General features: G+C 41.7%; 1 protein-coding gene across 2 annotated transcripts; it reads right to left on the reverse strand.

Moving 5' to 3' along the window:
- Window positions 1–74: 74 nt before the first annotated feature.
- On the reverse strand, window positions 75–17,981 carry Lnp1 (leukemia NUP98 fusion partner 1). Of its 2 annotated transcripts, XM_032899319.1 has the most exons (4): window positions 17,910–17,930; window positions 17,609–17,719; window positions 2,898–3,125; window positions 75–478 (listed from the first exon to the last, which is right to left on the reverse strand). In XM_032899319.1, exons 2-4 carry the CDS (start codon window positions 17,714–17,716, stop codon window positions 329–331), a joined length of 486 nt encoding a protein of 161 aa, XP_032755210.1. In that variant the 5' UTR covers window positions 17,717–17,719; window positions 17,910–17,930; the 3' UTR covers window positions 75–328. The 2 variants fall into 2 exon arrangements, with proteins under 2 accessions (XP_032755210.1, XP_032755209.1); XM_032899318.1 differs by having other exon boundaries at window positions 17,609–17,981.
- Window positions 17,982–18,264: the final 283 nt, after the last annotated feature.

The raw sequence follows: 18,264 nt of genomic DNA on the forward strand, positions 1-18,264 counted from the left end.
GGATGATGTGGGAGGTGAATAACAAAAAGGAATTAGTGATGACACATATGTGACTCATTAGAAACCAAATTTTATAATGTCAGGGATTCCTTTATTTTATTCAAACACCGTTTCTTCTTATCACAGAAGGACAGAAACATCGTACACTCAAGCAAGATGCCAGAGACAGTTTGAGTGTAACACAAGCCATCTTGAGAAGCAGCCATTCCAACTGCCCACTGTAGTCTAAGCATCTGCTAAAACCCTTTCCAGATGTCATTCTGCAGGAAGTTCTGGGTCTCGGAACAACCAGTGACATCTGTCTTGGCAATGTTGAAACAAAGCATTATTATTCAGGCCCCTTTTCAATCAGAGGAGCCATGGGTTCGTCTCCAGGTGTTTCCTTCATTGAGGTCCTTCTGTCCTCCACTTTCTTGTAGGATCTCATGTTAGTCTCTAGGCAATGTCTTTCATTTCTCTCCTTCCTCCCCTTGGGTCCCTGGAAAAGCATTAGACAAAGGTAAAATGCACCAGACACTAACCTGTTCTCACATTTTCCCCAACAACTAGACAGGAAGAAAGCTCTGAATTTGTAGCATACACCCATGTCTCACTTTCTAGCACATAAATTACCATCGACCCAATATAACATCTAGGTAAAGGTTTTAATCATAAAGAAGAGCTTTTGCTATGGTGTGATGTAAGAGCTACATGAGCAATGCAGTGTTGAAGAAGGACATCCGACCAAATCATTCTTCTCTAGTAGATTGGCCAGTATGAGAGTGGTGGGACCACTTACAGTACTTCACTGACTTATTGAACATACACTATTGTTCTAGGATCAGAATATACAGCATTAAATAGACTCTACCCCCTAGACACTCCACCTATATGGAGTAAGACAAAGCAAAGGGAATGAAAAATTGTCTGGTGGTGCAATGACACCTCTAATAGGGTTAATGACAAGGGACTGTTGGGGAGGATTTTGTAATTTTGACGTGAAGGTGGTGATTGCCTTTTAGAGAAACTTTCGGAGCAAAACAGTGACATTAGTAACTGCCCTACCTATGTTTATTTATGCATTTGTGTAACAAACAGAAGAATCCTTCCTCCCCTTATTTGAAGTAGAAAATGAAAAACCATTGAGTATCTGTGGATCATGCCTCACGTGCTGTGAGTGGCAGTCATGTGACTCCCTCAGCCCTACTGGGGCAAAGCAATGGAGGTGTCTGGCTCAGTTGGTTGTCCTCTTGGCTACTCTACAGCATAAGCCAATGAATTCGTGGCATTTCTATCCATCATGGCTCCTTCATTAAGGTCAGAAAGACAAATAATGAAGCTGAGATTAAAAGCTAAGAGAAAATTAAAAGTCAAACCAGCTCTGGGAATGTTCTGACAAATGTTTTACATTAGATCCAGCACTTATGTTTATGTTTATTAAATGCATATTTAATAGTCATCAATGACTCTAATACTTACCAGCTCAATATCAAAAGAAAAGTTACAGTGATGATCTTCCCCAGATTAGCTTTCCTCCTACTGAGATTATCTGAAAAGTACTCATCAATAATGACCTCATAGGGGCTGACTTTTAGCCCAAGATTACACTGGCCAATGTTGGAGAAGAGATTCATAAAGCTTCAACCCTAGGTGAAGAGCTTTGTTGAGTGATGGTTGCTGGGGAAGGAAGAGTTAGTTTTCTTCAGGAATGTGGTCCCTAAAGGGACTGCTGCTGATGTTCCAAAAGTAAATGGTCCTACACACACATACCACATGGAGACACACACACACACACACACACACACACACACACACACACACACACACCACAGAGATACATACACACACACACACATACCACAGAGATACACACATGTACACCCACCCACATGGACACACACACACACACATACACACCCACAGAGATACATACACACACACATACATACACACACACACACACACACACCACAGAGATACACACATGTACACCCACCCACATGGACACACACACACACACCACAGGTGCAGTAAATAGACTCAGTGGGTTTAACATAAAAGATGGAGAAAAAGAGCACAAAAAACTGAGAGAAAAAAGTGGTTGGGGATAGAAAAGGAGTTGGAAGTGAGAAAATGTGTGTGTTGGGGGCGTAGATTTGATCAAATCACATTCTGTGCATGTACGAAATTCTCAAGCAATAAAAATGCTTTCAAAGTAAACCTAACATGTAATGAGAGAAATACCAGTTAGTGTCACAACTATCGAGCACATCCTTTACTTACATGGAATTTAGGGTGTGTACATAATGTCTCAATCAAAATAGTCCACGTGAGTGTTGATACCAAAATAGAAGAAAGTCAAGCACTCTGGAGGCTGAGAGAGGAGAACTGAGTGTTTGAGTCCAGTCTGGGCTATGTAACAAGCTCCAGGCTAGCTGGACCGTCACAGTAAGAACTTATCCCCATCCAGAAAGGAAAAGATGGTAGGACAAACAGAAGGAGGGAGAAGATTAGAAGGAGGAGGGAGGAGGAGAGGAGAGAGAAAAGGGAAGGTGAAGAAAGGGAGGGAAGAAAGGAATTAATTATAATCTAACATCATTGCTGAAGAATAGGCCACAAATGAAGGTTTGGCTCTTTTCGTGCTCAGATTTATAAAAATACTGTGTCTACAAGTTATCACAATTTGATCTTTAAACAGAAGACACATTAGGCCTTTCTCAGTGACATGTTTCAATTTACTCTATTTAGAGCTAATATGAAAATAGACATTTAATGTTAAGTTATCATAAAAAATGCTGAGTGGTGTGTTCCAGTCACTTATCATGTGCTATGAATGAAGAAGTTCGACTTTCCCTCCTCAAACCTGAAGAAGACTTCAGGGTATGGCTTAAATAAGAACAGTTCAGTCTGCCACATACCGCAGGAGAGCACTTGGTTTGAAGGCACAGGTGTTGTGCAAAGGATTCTGAAAATTCCTGCATTTTGGAATGAGCTCTTCTTGGTGGTTCTATTGGCTCCCGAAATGACCCATCCACTGAGCATTTCCTGTGATGCCGCATTGGAAGGTGTCTTCGGGATCCCTGGTCCTCGTGAGAATGTCTTCTAGGGTAGCAGTCAGATGGAGCAATGCTGGGAAATGCAGGAAACTAGGAATACAGAATGTTTTTTAAGTTTACCTCATAAAGGATATGTATACTGACACAGAGACAGGACGCATATAAATTAACAACTAAGGAACCATATGTTTTAGGAAAATTTTATCTTCTTTGTCAGTTAGAGCTTCCTCCTGCCGAGAGGCAGCAGAATCAGGGTTAAAATATTGAGCAGAGAATCTCCAGCCAATCATCATTGTTGCTAGTCTACCATCAGTGAAGGCCTCCGAGCCCTGAGTTAAATTGCCAGAATAATTTCTAAATCCTTTAAAAACTTTACTGACACTACATATGTGTCAGAAATAATGTAAAGATGAACATTTAATGGAATTTTATAAAAAACAATGGAGGAATTATGAGGAACCGTTAATTTAACATATATATCACTAACATCAAAAGCAACATAAATTTAGACATTTTAAAAACCCGCACATTCTCAATGACTAATACCAAGAATATACACAATCATATCATAAGGGTTTCCAGACATGCCAGTCATAAAACAACATCAATGCTGGAGTCACAGTAGTAAAATAAACAAAGGTCAGAGGTCAGAGAAGCCATACTCCCTGGAAGAACCACGATGATCTTTCGGTCTTTCTCACACTCCAGGCCACTTCAGTGTAGGCTTTGTGCTGAGGACATTTATTTCTGTGTTGCCAAATTCTATACACTCTTTCGTCTATCTCAGCCACTGCATCTTATCCAAGTTAAGTTCCCAGAGGGCCTTCTGGAAACATCCCTTTCCTCCCATCACTGTACATCTCTAGAGTTCTTTCATCTTTTTGCCACAGCAACACAGACATTTTTGCTCACTATCCCTTCAGCTCATAAGTGTGGGAGGTCCCAAAGGTTCTAGGTTAGACCCTTCCTTCTCTTTCACTATACATGCTATACTATATCTGTCCTACACATGTCTGGACATCAATTTCTATCTATAATCTTGATTACATTGATATCATTAACTCTGACCTCTCCCTGAGGTGCTTACTCAATTCCTGTAGTGTTCCATAGACTCTCAGACTAACATACACATATATTAATAATTATATTATTTACATAATTAATATTATATTAAATAATAATGAAATATATCATAAACATATATTATGTCAATAATACAATTAAAATTAATAACAAATTAATATATAAATGTATATATACATGTTATAGAGCAATATATATCAGGCTAAAATAACAACAGAGTTACACATGCCACATCTCATTGAACAAGAAAGCCAGGAGAAATGAGGCAGCTAGATTTCCTAAGCAGGCTAGTTTCAAAGGTCATGCTGATGACGTGAGTCCTGGTGTGATCCTTATGCAATGATAGAGACCTAAAGTATCTTCTCATTAACCAGCAAGTCATTTTCCTCACATTTTGTCACCTTATCCCACCTTTTAAGAAAAGAAACTTGGAAATGATCCATCTGATTTACTTTCCTTTGTTTCTTCTGCTGTTTTCATTCCCTCTGGTGTCTTTAAAACCAACCTCGGTCCATCAGAAAACATGTTACATTCTGTAGAATGCAGACATGGAGCACAATGATGGATCTTTTCCCAATAGATGCATCGATCTGAATAATATTCATGTACCAAACTGCAGGAGCTAAGGGAGCTGGGAAAGAGTCCATTAGTGTCTGGTATCAGAAGGGAAGAGGGAAGGGCACATTGAGGAAGACAAGAAGAGATGTACCTTTCTTCTTGCAGCTCTGAGCAATGTGAAGCCTGTAAGTGGAAGAAGGGGGAGCTACATCAAGGCCTTAGACTCAAAACCCAGTATTAAGTTCACTACAGTGAAATCCAGTGTCACGAGCCCCATAGCCCCTGTGCCCTGAACAGTGCACACAGATTAAACCTCTGGAACTACATTAGACAGGCAGCCAAGACAGCACCACCTCTCCCTTAATCTTGAGCAGCAGAGAAAGAAGAAAATTGAACGTTGTGGAGCAGGACATAAAAGTTACCTCAAGACTTTGTAGTTCAAGACCAGAGCTTGCTACAGTGCAGCTCACACCAGACAGAAACCAAGGTTCTAGACTCAATCCCAACCTTATATACTGAGCCTCTATGTGTCCCCTAGCATCTAGTGGAAATCTATATACAGACAGGACAGATCTGTGTGTCTGTACACAGACTTCAGATCTTCATGACTGTAGGACCCAGCTACCCAGCTAAGCATTTGTCAGGAAAACCAAGGGACCCTATCAACAAAACCACCCACAACTTCAGATAGCACAACAGGAAACAAGAATGTATTTGCCGGTAGCATGAATGGGGTGAAGACAGGACTGCCCTAGAACTCAGTGTGGTCAGTGCCACAGTCAGAAAGTCTGCAACAGTCCCAATGCCAAAGAGAGACGTGTCACCCAGCCGTTACTATCTGTAGCTGGGTACAATAGTCTGGATCCACGTCTGGTTCAGCAGCTGGCAGTTGGTAGCAGAGTGGCCCTTTGTCTTGTATGGGTGCCGCACTGTCTTAATGGGCTCTGAGCTCGTGCTCAGGGTGCTGGCCAACATATTAGTTTCAGGGATCACACTGAACTGCTCCTTCCAGTGCTTCCGAAAGTCCAAATGGCAAACACGGAGAGAATACTTTCCACTTAGGGATTATAAAGAAAAGCAAGCGACAAGCTGTGGAATGAGAGCGTGAAGCTGGTTCTTCCACAGTCAGGAACTGGGCAGAGTCCCTCAGTCTAAATATAGACAAGGATTATGGACAAACTATGGACCTACCTCAGGCAAGGGAGAGGCTGTGGGAACGGAGCACCCCCACCCCATTAAATTATTTGTTTATTCACTTTACATCCCAATTGCAGCACCCCACCTTCCTAGTCACCCCGACCCCCGATCCCCTCACACAGCTAGCTTCTTCCCCTATGCCCGCCGAGCTTCTCGTCTGAGAAAGGGGAAGTCCACCCTGAGTACCACCCACTCTGTCACCTCAAGTCACTGTAGGACTATGTACACTCTCTCCCACTGACACCAGACAAGACAGCTCAGTTGGAGTGATAGGACCGACCCAGAGGCAGGCAACATAGTCAGGTAAGCTCCCGCTCCAGTTGGGAGGGACCAGCATGAAGACCAAGCTGCACATCTGCTACATACGTGCATAGCACCTTAAAATCCGGCTTCATTCCTGCTAAGCGACATTCCAATTTAGGGTTTGGAACAAAATTGGGCATGGCTTTCCCTCTAGTGTTAAAATACAGTAAAACACCAACAGAGGGGCTCTAAACAATTCACTAGTGCCATCTAGTGATAAAATTGCAGAAGTGACTCTAGGTTGTAGGAAAGTAAGCAGGCACAAATAAATACTTAACCCTTCAATGTGCGGACAGCACCGTACATCAAGAGGCTCTGCCAGAGATCCATGGTCTCACCGAGCATTCAAAATATGGTGTCAGAAATTGACGACGTTAGACTATGGAGTGACTTTTAGTTGAAACCTCAAAGCAACTGTTTCAGGAAATCCTTGAAACAACTTCAAGAAAACATGGAGAAATGAGTTAATGATCTAATGAAGAAATTTCACAGAAACATAAGGGGCAATTATTGAAAATCAAACTAAAATCTTTGGGGTGGGTAAGCGAAGACAGGCAACTTGAAAATACAGAGTAGTTAAGAAGGAGTTATGGGGAGAGTGTGGAGTCTGCTGGGTACCATGGACACAGAGGATATTCAGCTTGCTGGACATTGGCCAGGAACCTGTGAGTATCAGAGGGAAAGCTTATCAGAGTTATAAAAGAAAATTTCCCAAACATATTCCCCAAATCAGATACCTTGGTCAAAAGTCACAGTCAGATTCAACTCAAACAAGTGTGCTGTAACTTATAGTCAGTTCCCCCAAGCACAGGAGTTAAAACGGACTTTTTCAAAGGCTAGAGATAAAACAGAAGATTCCACAGTCAGAGCAAGTAAAGAAACAAATGACGTGTAGCATGTGCATCTCACACCATTTCTCAACACAAACAATATATGGCAGGAAAGAGTGCGTGGAATTTCCAGAAATGATATATGGGATTTTCATGGTACTAAGGGGAAAAAAAAAATCAAACCTGCCAACCAAAAACATCGGGCCTAGCACAGCACTTCTTTAGAAGTGATAGAGAGATAGAGACCTTCTTATGTGTATGAAATCTGGTTAGGTTCCTTAAACTGTGAAAAACAGATGCTAATGGGCAAGAAGAAGGCACTAGATGGCACAAAAAACTAACTGGTAGCATTCACAGTTCTTACCAGAACTCTAATACTCTAAACATGTGTGAAATTCATGAGCATGTTCGTTGTGAAGACTAAGGGACAAAGAAACTAAGGTAGGAGCTGAAGGGGTTTGCAACCCCATAGGAAGAACAACAACATCAACCAAACAGACCCTCCAAAGCTCCCAGGGACTAAACCACCAACCAAAGAGTATACATGGAGGGACTCATGACTCCAGTCGCATATGGCAGAGGATGGCCTTGTCTGGCATCAGTGGGAGGAGAGGCCCTTGGTCCTTGAAGGCTTGATACCCCAGTGTAGGGGAATGCTAGGATGGTGGGGTAGGAGTGGGGGGATCAATGGGGGAATTACCCTTGTGGAGTCAGGGAGTAGGGGAATGGAATGGGGGGGTTGGAGGGGAAGGGGGATAACATTTGAAATGTAAATAAACAAAATAACCAAAACAAAAATAAAAGAAGAAACTAAGGTAGTAAGTATACCATTAAGTCAATGAGTACACCAACATGCTAATACATATACCAATATGCTAATAGAGACAGCATACGGATTGAAAAGGGGCATCACAAGTGAAACTTTGGGGAAACAGAGTGAATATGTAGAGCTCTTGCATTAGAACATATTTCTATATCTGTTTCTTATCTTTACAATAATGGCAATTGCTATCTTTAATAATAATTCACTATAACTAACTAATGTTGGGTTTTTTTTGTTTTATGAATTGAATTGCTGCTGATTTTTAGATCTGGAAATGAAGTCAAAATCTTCACCTTGTCATGTCAACTTATTGCTTTTAAACAGGTCCATCATAATTCATTCCCAGTGTCCTTCAGTGTCCCCACATTCAGTGGACGGCAGGGCATTCACTTGATTTCAGGACACTCCTTCAATACCCAGATGAAATGTGCAGTCAGCAGATTCCCCTTCTCAAGTGTGTCTCAAAACCAACCATTTCTTTAGTCCAAGTCATCATTATCATCCTTCATTAGCACTCAGTGTTGATTCCTAATGCACATTCCTGGGAATGCACACCTTGTGTCTGCTCACACTTTCTTTGTTTTCCTCTCCCCAAAGCAAACAGAATAGTTAGAACAACAGTGAACTCAGGTCTGTCATCTTCTCATTTTGCACCATCTCAGCTGAGTGACTTACGTGTTCCTTAAGGAGAGTTAAGCTCTCCTCTCCTTCCCAGGACCATGCTATGAAGAAAGACCATCCTTCCTACAGTGATCTCATCCACCATCATCCCTCTCCACTTCCCTAAAGGCTGTGGAAATCACTGATAAAATCAGAATGTGATGGCTCACACCTTTAATCCCAGCACTTGAGAGGCACAGGCATGTGGATCTTTGGGAATTCTAGGCCAGCCAGGATTACCTATTAAGGTCCTAACTCAATAAAAGAAAAGAAAAGGAAAAGAAAAGAAAAGAGAGGAAAGGAAAAGGAAAAGGAAAAAGAATTACTGACATAAAAATGCCCTCAATCATGCCAAACCCAGACAAAATTTAGCAAGTGAAACAGGAAAAATGTGCTCATACTCTACCTGTCTTAGGACATTCCTCACAAAACAACCAAACATATGAAATGCACCAGAAAGTCTTGTGTAGAAAGGATGCCTTTCACACCTCTTACACAAATCCATATTTGTGTAAAAGAATTTATACGTCTTCACAGATGCAGCGACACCAACAAAATACTTCCCAACAATGTAGATAGTGACTGCTCTTTTGTGTCTTCAAGAACAAAGACTTTTGTATATAGCCAGGGCATGTGAATTCCTCCCTTTTTGATAATAAAGCATTACTGGTCCTTTCCCTCATTGCAGATACCTGTGGCTTGCCACAATGAGGATTCCAGACTGCAATTAGTTTACTCATTGCTGACTGCAAAATTGCTTTATTGTTGCTGTTTGCTTCCCACCCATTCTTTCAACTTTGACCTGGGTAATCATTTTCACTCTCAGGAGAAAGAGCAATCCCCCATAAATTCTCTGCCACTATGTCTCAAGTAGATGCTGTCCTAGGATCCCCCAACATCGCTTCTCTGTGATACTATACAAGTCTAACCAGTGCTCTGGCTAAGGGTGCTCAGTGTGTCTCTTCTCCATTAGAGCATTGGCTCTAGCACATCAAGGGCTATGTTGTAGTACCTGGCCCCTTGACTTGTTCATTACCTGAGTTAGATATATACTGAATGGATGGATGAATGAAAAAATGAGAGAGCGAGATGGTCAAGGGTTTGCTGTGAGATTGTGTTTCCGAAGAAAGTCAGAAGCCACACCTGTAAAGGTTCACCGATCTAGAAACCTAAGCAGGAGCTGAACAAGGACTACAATAGACATGCTAATGTGGACACAGAGAAAGCCTAGGGTGCCTCAATCCTACACAAAGAACTACAGGCAACTAAAGAATGCTGAGAATGGGAGAATGTTTTTTTATCAAGATGAGCATGTAGGGGGAGGTGTTATTTCCCTAATTGGTTCTTGATTTGGCCAATAAAAAAGGCAGGATCTAATTGCTGGGCAAAAGGAAACGAAGGACTTCCAGGTCCCAGGAAAAGGAGGAGCAGACACAAGGAGAGAGGAGGGAGCTCTTCAGGCCAGGCTTTGGAATGGAAGGCCATGCAACAACCACATGGATCTTGGTTGCTAGAAAAGGCGACCTCCAGCACTGGTGGATGGCTTTTCAGTTAGGGCAGGAGATCCTTTGCCCAGCATTTGTGTTATCTGCCAAATTCTAAACTAATAAAGCTGTCTAGTGTTTCTTCCATGGGGCTAAGGTGGGCAGGAGAAAGAGAGAAAACAGGGCGGTTGATGGCAGATTGGCAAATCTAACAGGGAGGAAGAGGTATCCAGTGGAACATGGATGGACAGCAGCTCCAGCTTTCTCAGGAAAGAAGCCAGCTGGCCATACTCGGAGCTGGACAAAGAAGCTGGAATGTTTTTAAAATTACACACAACATGAGCCTACCAATTTATTATCCAATATCAGAGGTCAGCCCTGAAAGTTGGCAAGATTATATACATACATATATATGTGTGTGTGTATATATATATATATATATATATGCAATTAATGAAGAAGAGGTCAAGAATGTGAAAGAGAATAAGAAGGGGTATGTGGGAGGACTTGAAGGAAAGAAAGGGAAACAATAAATGACATAATTTCAAAAAAATATAAAATAATTTTTAAAAGAAAGGAAAATGAAACTCCTAATGGACGAATGTTTATGTTATTCATAAATATGGTATAAAATGATCAAAAATACATAAAATGACAATTATATCTTTTAGGTGAGTCTTAAAACACATGTTTAAACAATTCAACCCTGGTAAGAATAGAGGAAGCAGCACCTTGTACATAGGCCTATCAATGTGCAGAGCATTTGTTGAAAGCTGCGGAATATACATGTCTACAAACCTGAAGTCCAGCCTGCTTAGATCCAGCCATTGGGCATTGTTGCAGTGTGAGTTGTATTCCTCTGAAGTTTATCTATTGAAACTCCTAGTAACTCAGTAGAGCCTTTACAGAAGCAATTTACTTAATGAGGCCTTTAGAAGATCCTGAAAGGACTCTCGCACCTGAGCACAGCAAACATGGCCCTGGCAGGCTTTCCCCTTCTCCCTCTGCCTTGGTAAAAAAAAATCATTAGATTCTCCTCCTAAAGCTTGCCCCCAAAGTCCATTCCCTTATTTAGCTACTTCCTCCTCTTGAGGCTGACTACCAAGGTCCAACGGTCAAAGTATTGAAGTCCAGCAAACAAATCTCTCTTTTGGCCACCTTAATTAACATGTCCCATCAAAACTAACCAACCAACTCAACCTAATATGAGGTTTCCCCCTTTCCCTTTATGAACTCTTCATTTGCCTATGAACCATGCCTGTCTCTCTATCCAGAGAGAGACCTTTTTCTACCTCCCTACCAACAAAAAGTCCTTCCCCCTTTCCCTTGTTACCTCCCCCTTTGCCCTTGTCCATAGAGAGTGGCACTCTTAGGAGGTGTGGCCTTATTGAAGCAGGTATGCCCTTATTAGAGGAAGTGTATCACTGTGGGGGAGAGCTTTGAGATCTCCCATGCTCAAGCTTCACCATTGTCGTACAGTCTTCTGCTGCTGCTTGAGGATCAAAATGGAAACTGTAAAAATTAAGTCAAAAATTGTCTACTTAATTCCCAGAAATAGTGACTCTAAGAATAATTATTTATTAATTAATGTCTAGGCCACAAACTTCGGCTTGTTCTCTGATTTGCTCTTAACCTATTATCCCTTTTATTCTAACCTGAGTTCAGCTCTGTAGCTGGTTTTCTCTTCTTGTCTTCTTCTGCCTGTCTTCTCATTGTTCAGGGGGAAATCTCTCCTTTTATTCTAACCTGAGTTCAGCTCCCTGCTGGTTTACATCTATCTCTACCTTTTCTGAAGAGATTGCGGAGAGAATCTCCCATGCCTCTGACTATTTCCCAGAATTCTCTCTATCCCTGCTGGATGTTCTATCTCCTATTGTCTGCCTCAGCTCATTGGCCATAAGATTTTTATTAACAGGTGATATTTATAAGAAATTCTTTCTACATAGAACTCTCAGTTCCTTCTCCAACTTCTCATTCTGCATGCATCCCACAATGATAATGGACTGAACCTCTCGAACTGTAAGTCTGTCTCAATTAAATGTTTTCTTTTATAAGAGTTGCTATGGCTATGATGTTTCTTCACAGCAATGGAAACCAAATAATACACCCTCAACTAGGAAAAAAAAAGTTTAAAGCTGCGGAAATCCCTGAGGTAATGCTGTTAGTCTGTTTGCTGTGCTGTGGGCCAGACACAGTACCTGGTGCTGGGGAAAGGTGGAGAAGAGATGGGCTCAGTATTCCCCTCTTCCATCAGGCTTACGTAAGAGACAGATATTGTACATACAAACAGGGCACATCACTATATTCTAGCTGAATGCTATAAAATTGGACATCACAATACAACATCATCTTTGAAGTTCATGCTCGCCATCTCATGATCAAATTTCCAAAATTAAAAATTGAAAACAAATGCCTCAATGCTTTAGGTAAGCCTTGGATGTCATGTTAAGATTTTTCTCAGTCGCATTCTCAGGACAGAACATTCAGGGGAAAGAACGAGATATAAATATGACCACACATAACAACAATAAGGTCGACTATATTTATATATACACATGTATATTTACACATGGGGGTGGGGGATGGTAAAGGGGATTTCTGTGGATGTGTGATGACTGATTTACCTGAATGAGGCTCTGTGGGGAACACAGACTGCTTTGAACCTGTGGATAAGCCCCGCACTTGGGTAGGAGCACTGCCACAAAAGGGGTTTGCTGGTGGGCTAGAGAGTAAAGAGGTCTGAGGAGGGAAGAAAATCTGGAGTGTAGATATAATGGGATTCCAGCAGGGTCATGGGGCAGGTAGGCAATAGCAGTGCAACTTACAGCATCTAAAGTTTGCTCTGTGCTGCAGAGCATTTCCTTCCTTCTCCTTTCAGTGTCCAGGGAGGTTTTATGATCTCCTGTAATAGTCAAGTATTTACTTGGTGCCTGGTGCTATATTGAGTATTTACGTCCATCATTCTCTGTACATGTGTGTATCTTTATGAGGGACATACAACTACCACCAGTCCCATTCATGGGAATCTAAACAAAAAGATATTAAGGACCTTGTTCATAGCCGTGCTACCAGTGGAAGCAGAAGGCACCATCAAGAGCACCTTCAAAACCCATCACCTTCTTCCCTGCATAGCAGCTCCCCTACTGTAGCGTCCCAGAAAGGAGAATTAAAGCACAATGGTAAAAGGTTCACTATAGCCCTTACTCCCTTGAATTACAGAATGGTTACCTACTAAAACTGAATATGAATATAATGTAAAATATGAGAAGCCATTCACTGCCAATCATAAAATATTGCAGTAGCCTTTAGAGATATACCTTTGGGGTCCAGTTACAGTCTTCCCTCTCAGTGAACGACTACAGGAGAACCTCTACAAAAATGAGTGTGTAGCCACCCCAGGATTATCATGGACAAATATTAAAATTTTGAGGATTTACTACTTTGATTTGAAAATATGTCAAAAGAATATAAAATAGAGAAATGTGATCTGAAGAAATAAAAAGAGAACATGCTGTGTGTGGATGGGTAGAAACTTGTTTGTTCCTATCAAATGACTTCACCAGGACAGTCATACCTGTCTACCCTGGAGCATGAATGAGCTTAAGGTTCTTTGGAGATCAGTGCACTGTGTCTGTTCTCCAAATGTTGTTCCATGTAGTGCAAGCATCCTCACACGGAGCTCAAATGATAAAGAACAAAGTTACAAGGATTGTGGTGAGCTGTGAAGATGAGCACACTATTAGAAATAGAGTTACACAATGAGCAGAACAAGTGCTCTACTTCTGTGCTGCACCCCTCTGATGATGGAAAGAGAAGACAGAATGTTTAATAGCAGACTTCATGAGCTTGAAGGGGCTCGAGACCCCATATGTACAACAATGCCAAGCAACCAGAGCTTCCAGGGACTAAGCCACTACCCAAAGACTATACATGGACTGACCCTGGACTCTGACCTCATAGGTAGCAATGAATAGCCTAGTAAGAGCACCAGTGGAAGGGGAAGCCCTGGGTCCTGCTAATACTGAACCCCCAGTGAACTAGACTGTTGGGGGGGGCGGCAATGGGGGAGGGTGGGAGGGAACACCCATAAGGAAGGGGGAGGGGGGGGGATGTTTGCCCGGAAACCGGGAAAGGGAATAACACTCGAAATGTATATAAGAAATATTCAAGTTAATAAAAAAAAATAAAAAAAAAATAACAGACTTCATCTTACCTTTTTGTTTCCCACCTAAGATAATTGGTTAAAGCCAGAATTTCTCCAACTCATTAAATCAGCAACCACAGATTGAATCTGAACAAGGAACTGTCTTCTATAAGGACTGACCTTACATCAGTCCTTATACATCATTTTTTTCTGCCACTTTATTTTTCTACTAGACTAAAAGTCTCAAAAGCATGACCATGCATGCCTATTTTTGCTTCATGATCTCCATGGTTGGCGCAATACCTGGGACAAAATATGTGTTCAATGAATATGTTGAATGAATGAATGCTCTATTACTGTGTTGTTGAATCATAAGATGTATTAATAAAGATGTATTAGAAAGAACATTCAAAACAGGCAAGAAGGAAGAATCTCTTCCTATTCATTTACTAATAGCGAATCTAGATTATTTAGATTTAGAGAAGGAAGAGACTTCGCTTAGAGCAATGGAAAAGAAGAAAACACAGGAGATCAAAAGAACTGCATTTTCTTATTAATCATTTCCATTGATATTAAAACTGAAAATCGGTAGTGTCCAGAACTTGACAGTAAGGCCCTAATGCTGAAGACATCACATACTTGAGGCATAGAACATGGAGATATTACACTGGTATTCACCCAGAAACTATATCCCTACTAGCTAGTTTTCATAGTGCTGAAGTTTTTACAATACTGAAGAAGAAACGCAACCATTGATCTTACCCAGGTGTGGACCCTATGAGCTGCTGTTGCACCAGACATGTCCACTTGCACAGTAGTGGGATAGATGTCATAGCATATGGAGTCACTTTCTGATTGGATTTAAGACCCACTCAACAAGATGAAATTATGCCTGACACTATTATTGGGACAGGAACCTAGTCTGACCATAGACCCTAGGAGAGAACCTACTATCATTCACTAATGCCTATCTGTATATGCATTCGTTAATGAGTCTCTCAAGCTTCATCAGAGAAGCATCTCGTTTCAGTAGGTGATGATCAGCAAAGACCCACAACCAGCCCTCGGGAAAATATAGAGCAGAACTCCTCCTCCAAAAGCTCAGGGATCATTGTGAAGGAGGAGGTAGAAGTAAAATATGAGTTCAAGGGGTTGGAGAGATGATTCAGCAGTTAAGAGCACTGGCGACTTTTCCAGGCAGAGGTCCTGAGTTCACTTCCCAGCAACCATCTGTAATGGGATCTGATGCCCTTTTCTGGTGTGTCTGATGACAATGACATTGTACTCACATAAATAAATCTAGTCACAGCAGGGAAACTGCACATAGGAATGCAATGGCTATGACAATGTGCAGAAACCTATGAAAGCTCAAGCTAAACCAAGCCCCAGCAGAAAGGAGGAGGGAGTTGGCCACACCGTCCCACCCCTACTTAAGCAGCTATTGTCCCACCCCTACTTAAGCAGCTATTGGCAATTCTTAGCTGCTGGAGGAGGAAAGGTTATTTTCTAAAAGTATACCCTCTGACAGGCTGACCAAGCTGCAGTGGAAAGCCACGTATCCAAGAACATCTGAGCAGCATAAACTGCAGCTTGGTCTTGATGAGGGAATGGAAAACTAAAGAGACACAGAGTGGGAAGGGATGTGTGGGCAGATCTGGAAGGAGGAATGGGAAGAAAGGCAAATATGTTCAAAACACGCTGTGTGAAATTCTCCAAAAACTGATTTTAAAAGAAAACAGAAAACAACATTGCTCAAGAATAAGAAAACTTCTAGCCCAGTTTGATGATAAAACACAGGTTTGACTCACAAACATAAAGCATTATTTATTTAAACACGGAAGAATTGGAGTGCTTGTTTTTTATGACCATGGCTGCACCAACTGTGTTCTCTAAGATCATGGCCATGTCAACTGTGTCCTCTGGGAGCATGGCCGGGTCAACTGTGTCCTCTGGGAGCATGGCTGGGTCAACTACGTCCTCTGATTCGTATTCTGTTCCTGCACCTTCTTCTCTATCACTCACATTTTAAATTTTACTCCACATTTTGTCTCTTAAAGTAAATACAAGCATGTTAATCTGTTAATTATAAAATGGATTATATACTTGGAGACTCTAGTGATATTCAATTAAGAAAATGGTCAAATTAGAAATGAGCAGAAACCAGCTGTTCACACTAGATCTGTGGTTTCCCAATAGTTGAAGGTAAGAAAAATATTACCAGTTTAACATGAATTTTCTAAACAGAGTAGATTATATGTTTTAAAAGTGTAAAGAAACTGTAAAGAAATCATGTTGCTTCTTTTATTGTCACATTCCCTGTGACACTAGGAAGCCATTGACATGACCAATAAGTCACAAATTCTCTCTTATTATCTTTGCTTGGCTCTCATACCTGGAAGTTTCAAGCTAATTGTACTCCTGGTTCACAGATTCTGAAAATCTCATTAGATCTAGAACATTTACTTGTGTTGAAATTAAATGAGAGCGCACCATGCAGGCTTATTTTCTTTAAAGGAAAATGGAAAGATGGACCTGGGTCTCACAGAGAGCATCCCCTTCAACTCCATTCTTCACCTAAGGAAATGGAAGTACGGAAGTGCCCATTCATGTGCTAAGGAACTTATTTTGAAAGTTTGTGTTTCAGACATATGGTGTTGACCAATGACAGAAAAAGTAATTTCCTCACACACCTTACCATCACTGTGCATCTGAGACCCCAGAACTGGCCTTAAATAGGTTTGCTCCCAAGCTTACTTGGTTCTGAGGTTTGCAAAGAAGGAGTTTGGGTAAGCAGTCTCTACTAGCTTGGAACTCTAAGTGACTAGTGAAAAAGAAATGTCATCATTATTGCTGTGTATAAGGGAAGCAGACAACGTGTGGGGAGCCTTCCAGCACTGCAGCTGAAGAAGGGACTGTGTTGGCCATGTACAGAAGAGCCCTTCCCTCAGCCAGGTTGCCTGCCCCCTCCTAGGTACTTCCTCTGGCATTGTGCTCCCTGCCTCTCACTGCAACAGGAAAGAATTAAGGGCTCTTCCCTCTCTAATCACTAAAAACAGTGGCAACCAAAAGAAAAGGTGTATCATGTTTATCACAGGCTGTGATTTGCTATGTGGAATCACCAGTTCCTTAAAGGTCATCATATATCAAAGAGACAACTGGAAATCACACATTGATCCACAACACCTCCACAGAACAACTACAAATTCCTCTCCTTTGACCTAAATGCCTTAACTCAGTGGGATGATTTCTGACTCATCGGGGACCGTGAACTCCGCAGTTCAAGGTATCTTAGGTTACTGAAAATGAAGAAATCATTACTTAAAACATTAAAAACCAGATGTCTTAAAGGGCAACTCAAATAGGTAATATTTTTATAAAAATGGGTAAAGGCTTGGAAATATTTATTCAAGCCAAAGAAACCCACAAATATTCTCTCAGAGAACCCTCCCACCCCTGCCACTCCAGCTTCCCTTGACTTTATGGTAACTCACTGGGCAGGGCAGCGAAGCCTTCCTGCAGCTCGCTTCTTGTAGTCGGTGGTGGTCCCGGAGTCCTCGCTCCTCCTTGTCTCTCCAGCTGTGACCCCAAAAGCTGCTCATCCACTTGGCAAAAGACACATCATCATTATCATCATCATCATCTCTGTGCTCCATGGGATCTAAATATCAAAGGCCTGCCCCTAAAACTCCAGAAATATAGCCCAAGATTTGATGAAGCCCACCAAGAACACTAAACGAAACTGGTATTTGAAATGGTCTCTGATAATGGCATCCTTAAAAAAGAAAAATTTACCAAACAACCACTTCATCATCAGGCAGCCTGGAGCACTGTCTATTTATAAACTGTGCAGCCCACACTCCCCTCCCCCTTGTCTCTTTAAATTGAGAGGCTTTTTAATCCTCCTGTTTCCAGGGCTGTGCCTCGCAGCCTAAGGGTAGGCAGCACAGTCCACTGCCTGGTTTTCCCTGAGCCTTTCTGCCAAAGGCATGTGGTGGCATCATCTCCAGCTGTCAGTGGTGATGAAGCATGACCCTCACAATATGCTTGTCAGCTCCAGGCTGGCTCTGAAACAGGGCCACATCCAAGAGACAGACAACTGCAGCTCTCAAGGTGGTGAGCTATTGGCATGCCAGATCTAAAGCTAAAT

This window comes from Rattus rattus, chromosome 4, assembly GCF_011064425.1.
Source record: "Rattus rattus isolate New Zealand chromosome 4, Rrattus_CSIRO_v1, whole genome shotgun sequence".
Taxonomy (NCBI): domain Eukaryota; kingdom Metazoa; phylum Chordata; class Mammalia; order Rodentia; family Muridae; genus Rattus; species Rattus rattus.

What these genes read in the sequence shown, in the direction of transcription:
- Lnp1 (XM_032899318.1), bottom strand. Translation starts at nt 17,770, where the DNA reads ATGGAGCACAGAGATGATGATGATGATAATGATGATGTGTCTTTTGCC. An exon ending in AGGCTTCGCTGCCCTGCCCA is followed by an intron (nt 3,126 to 17,608) that starts GTGAGTTACCAT and finishes CTGTATTCCTAG; the next exon opens with TTTCCTGCATTTCCCAGCAT. An exon ending in AAACCAAGTGCTCTCCTGCG is followed by an intron (nt 479 to 2,897) that starts GTATGTGGCAGA and finishes ATGCTTTTCCAG; the next exon opens with GGACCCAAGGGGAGGAAGGA.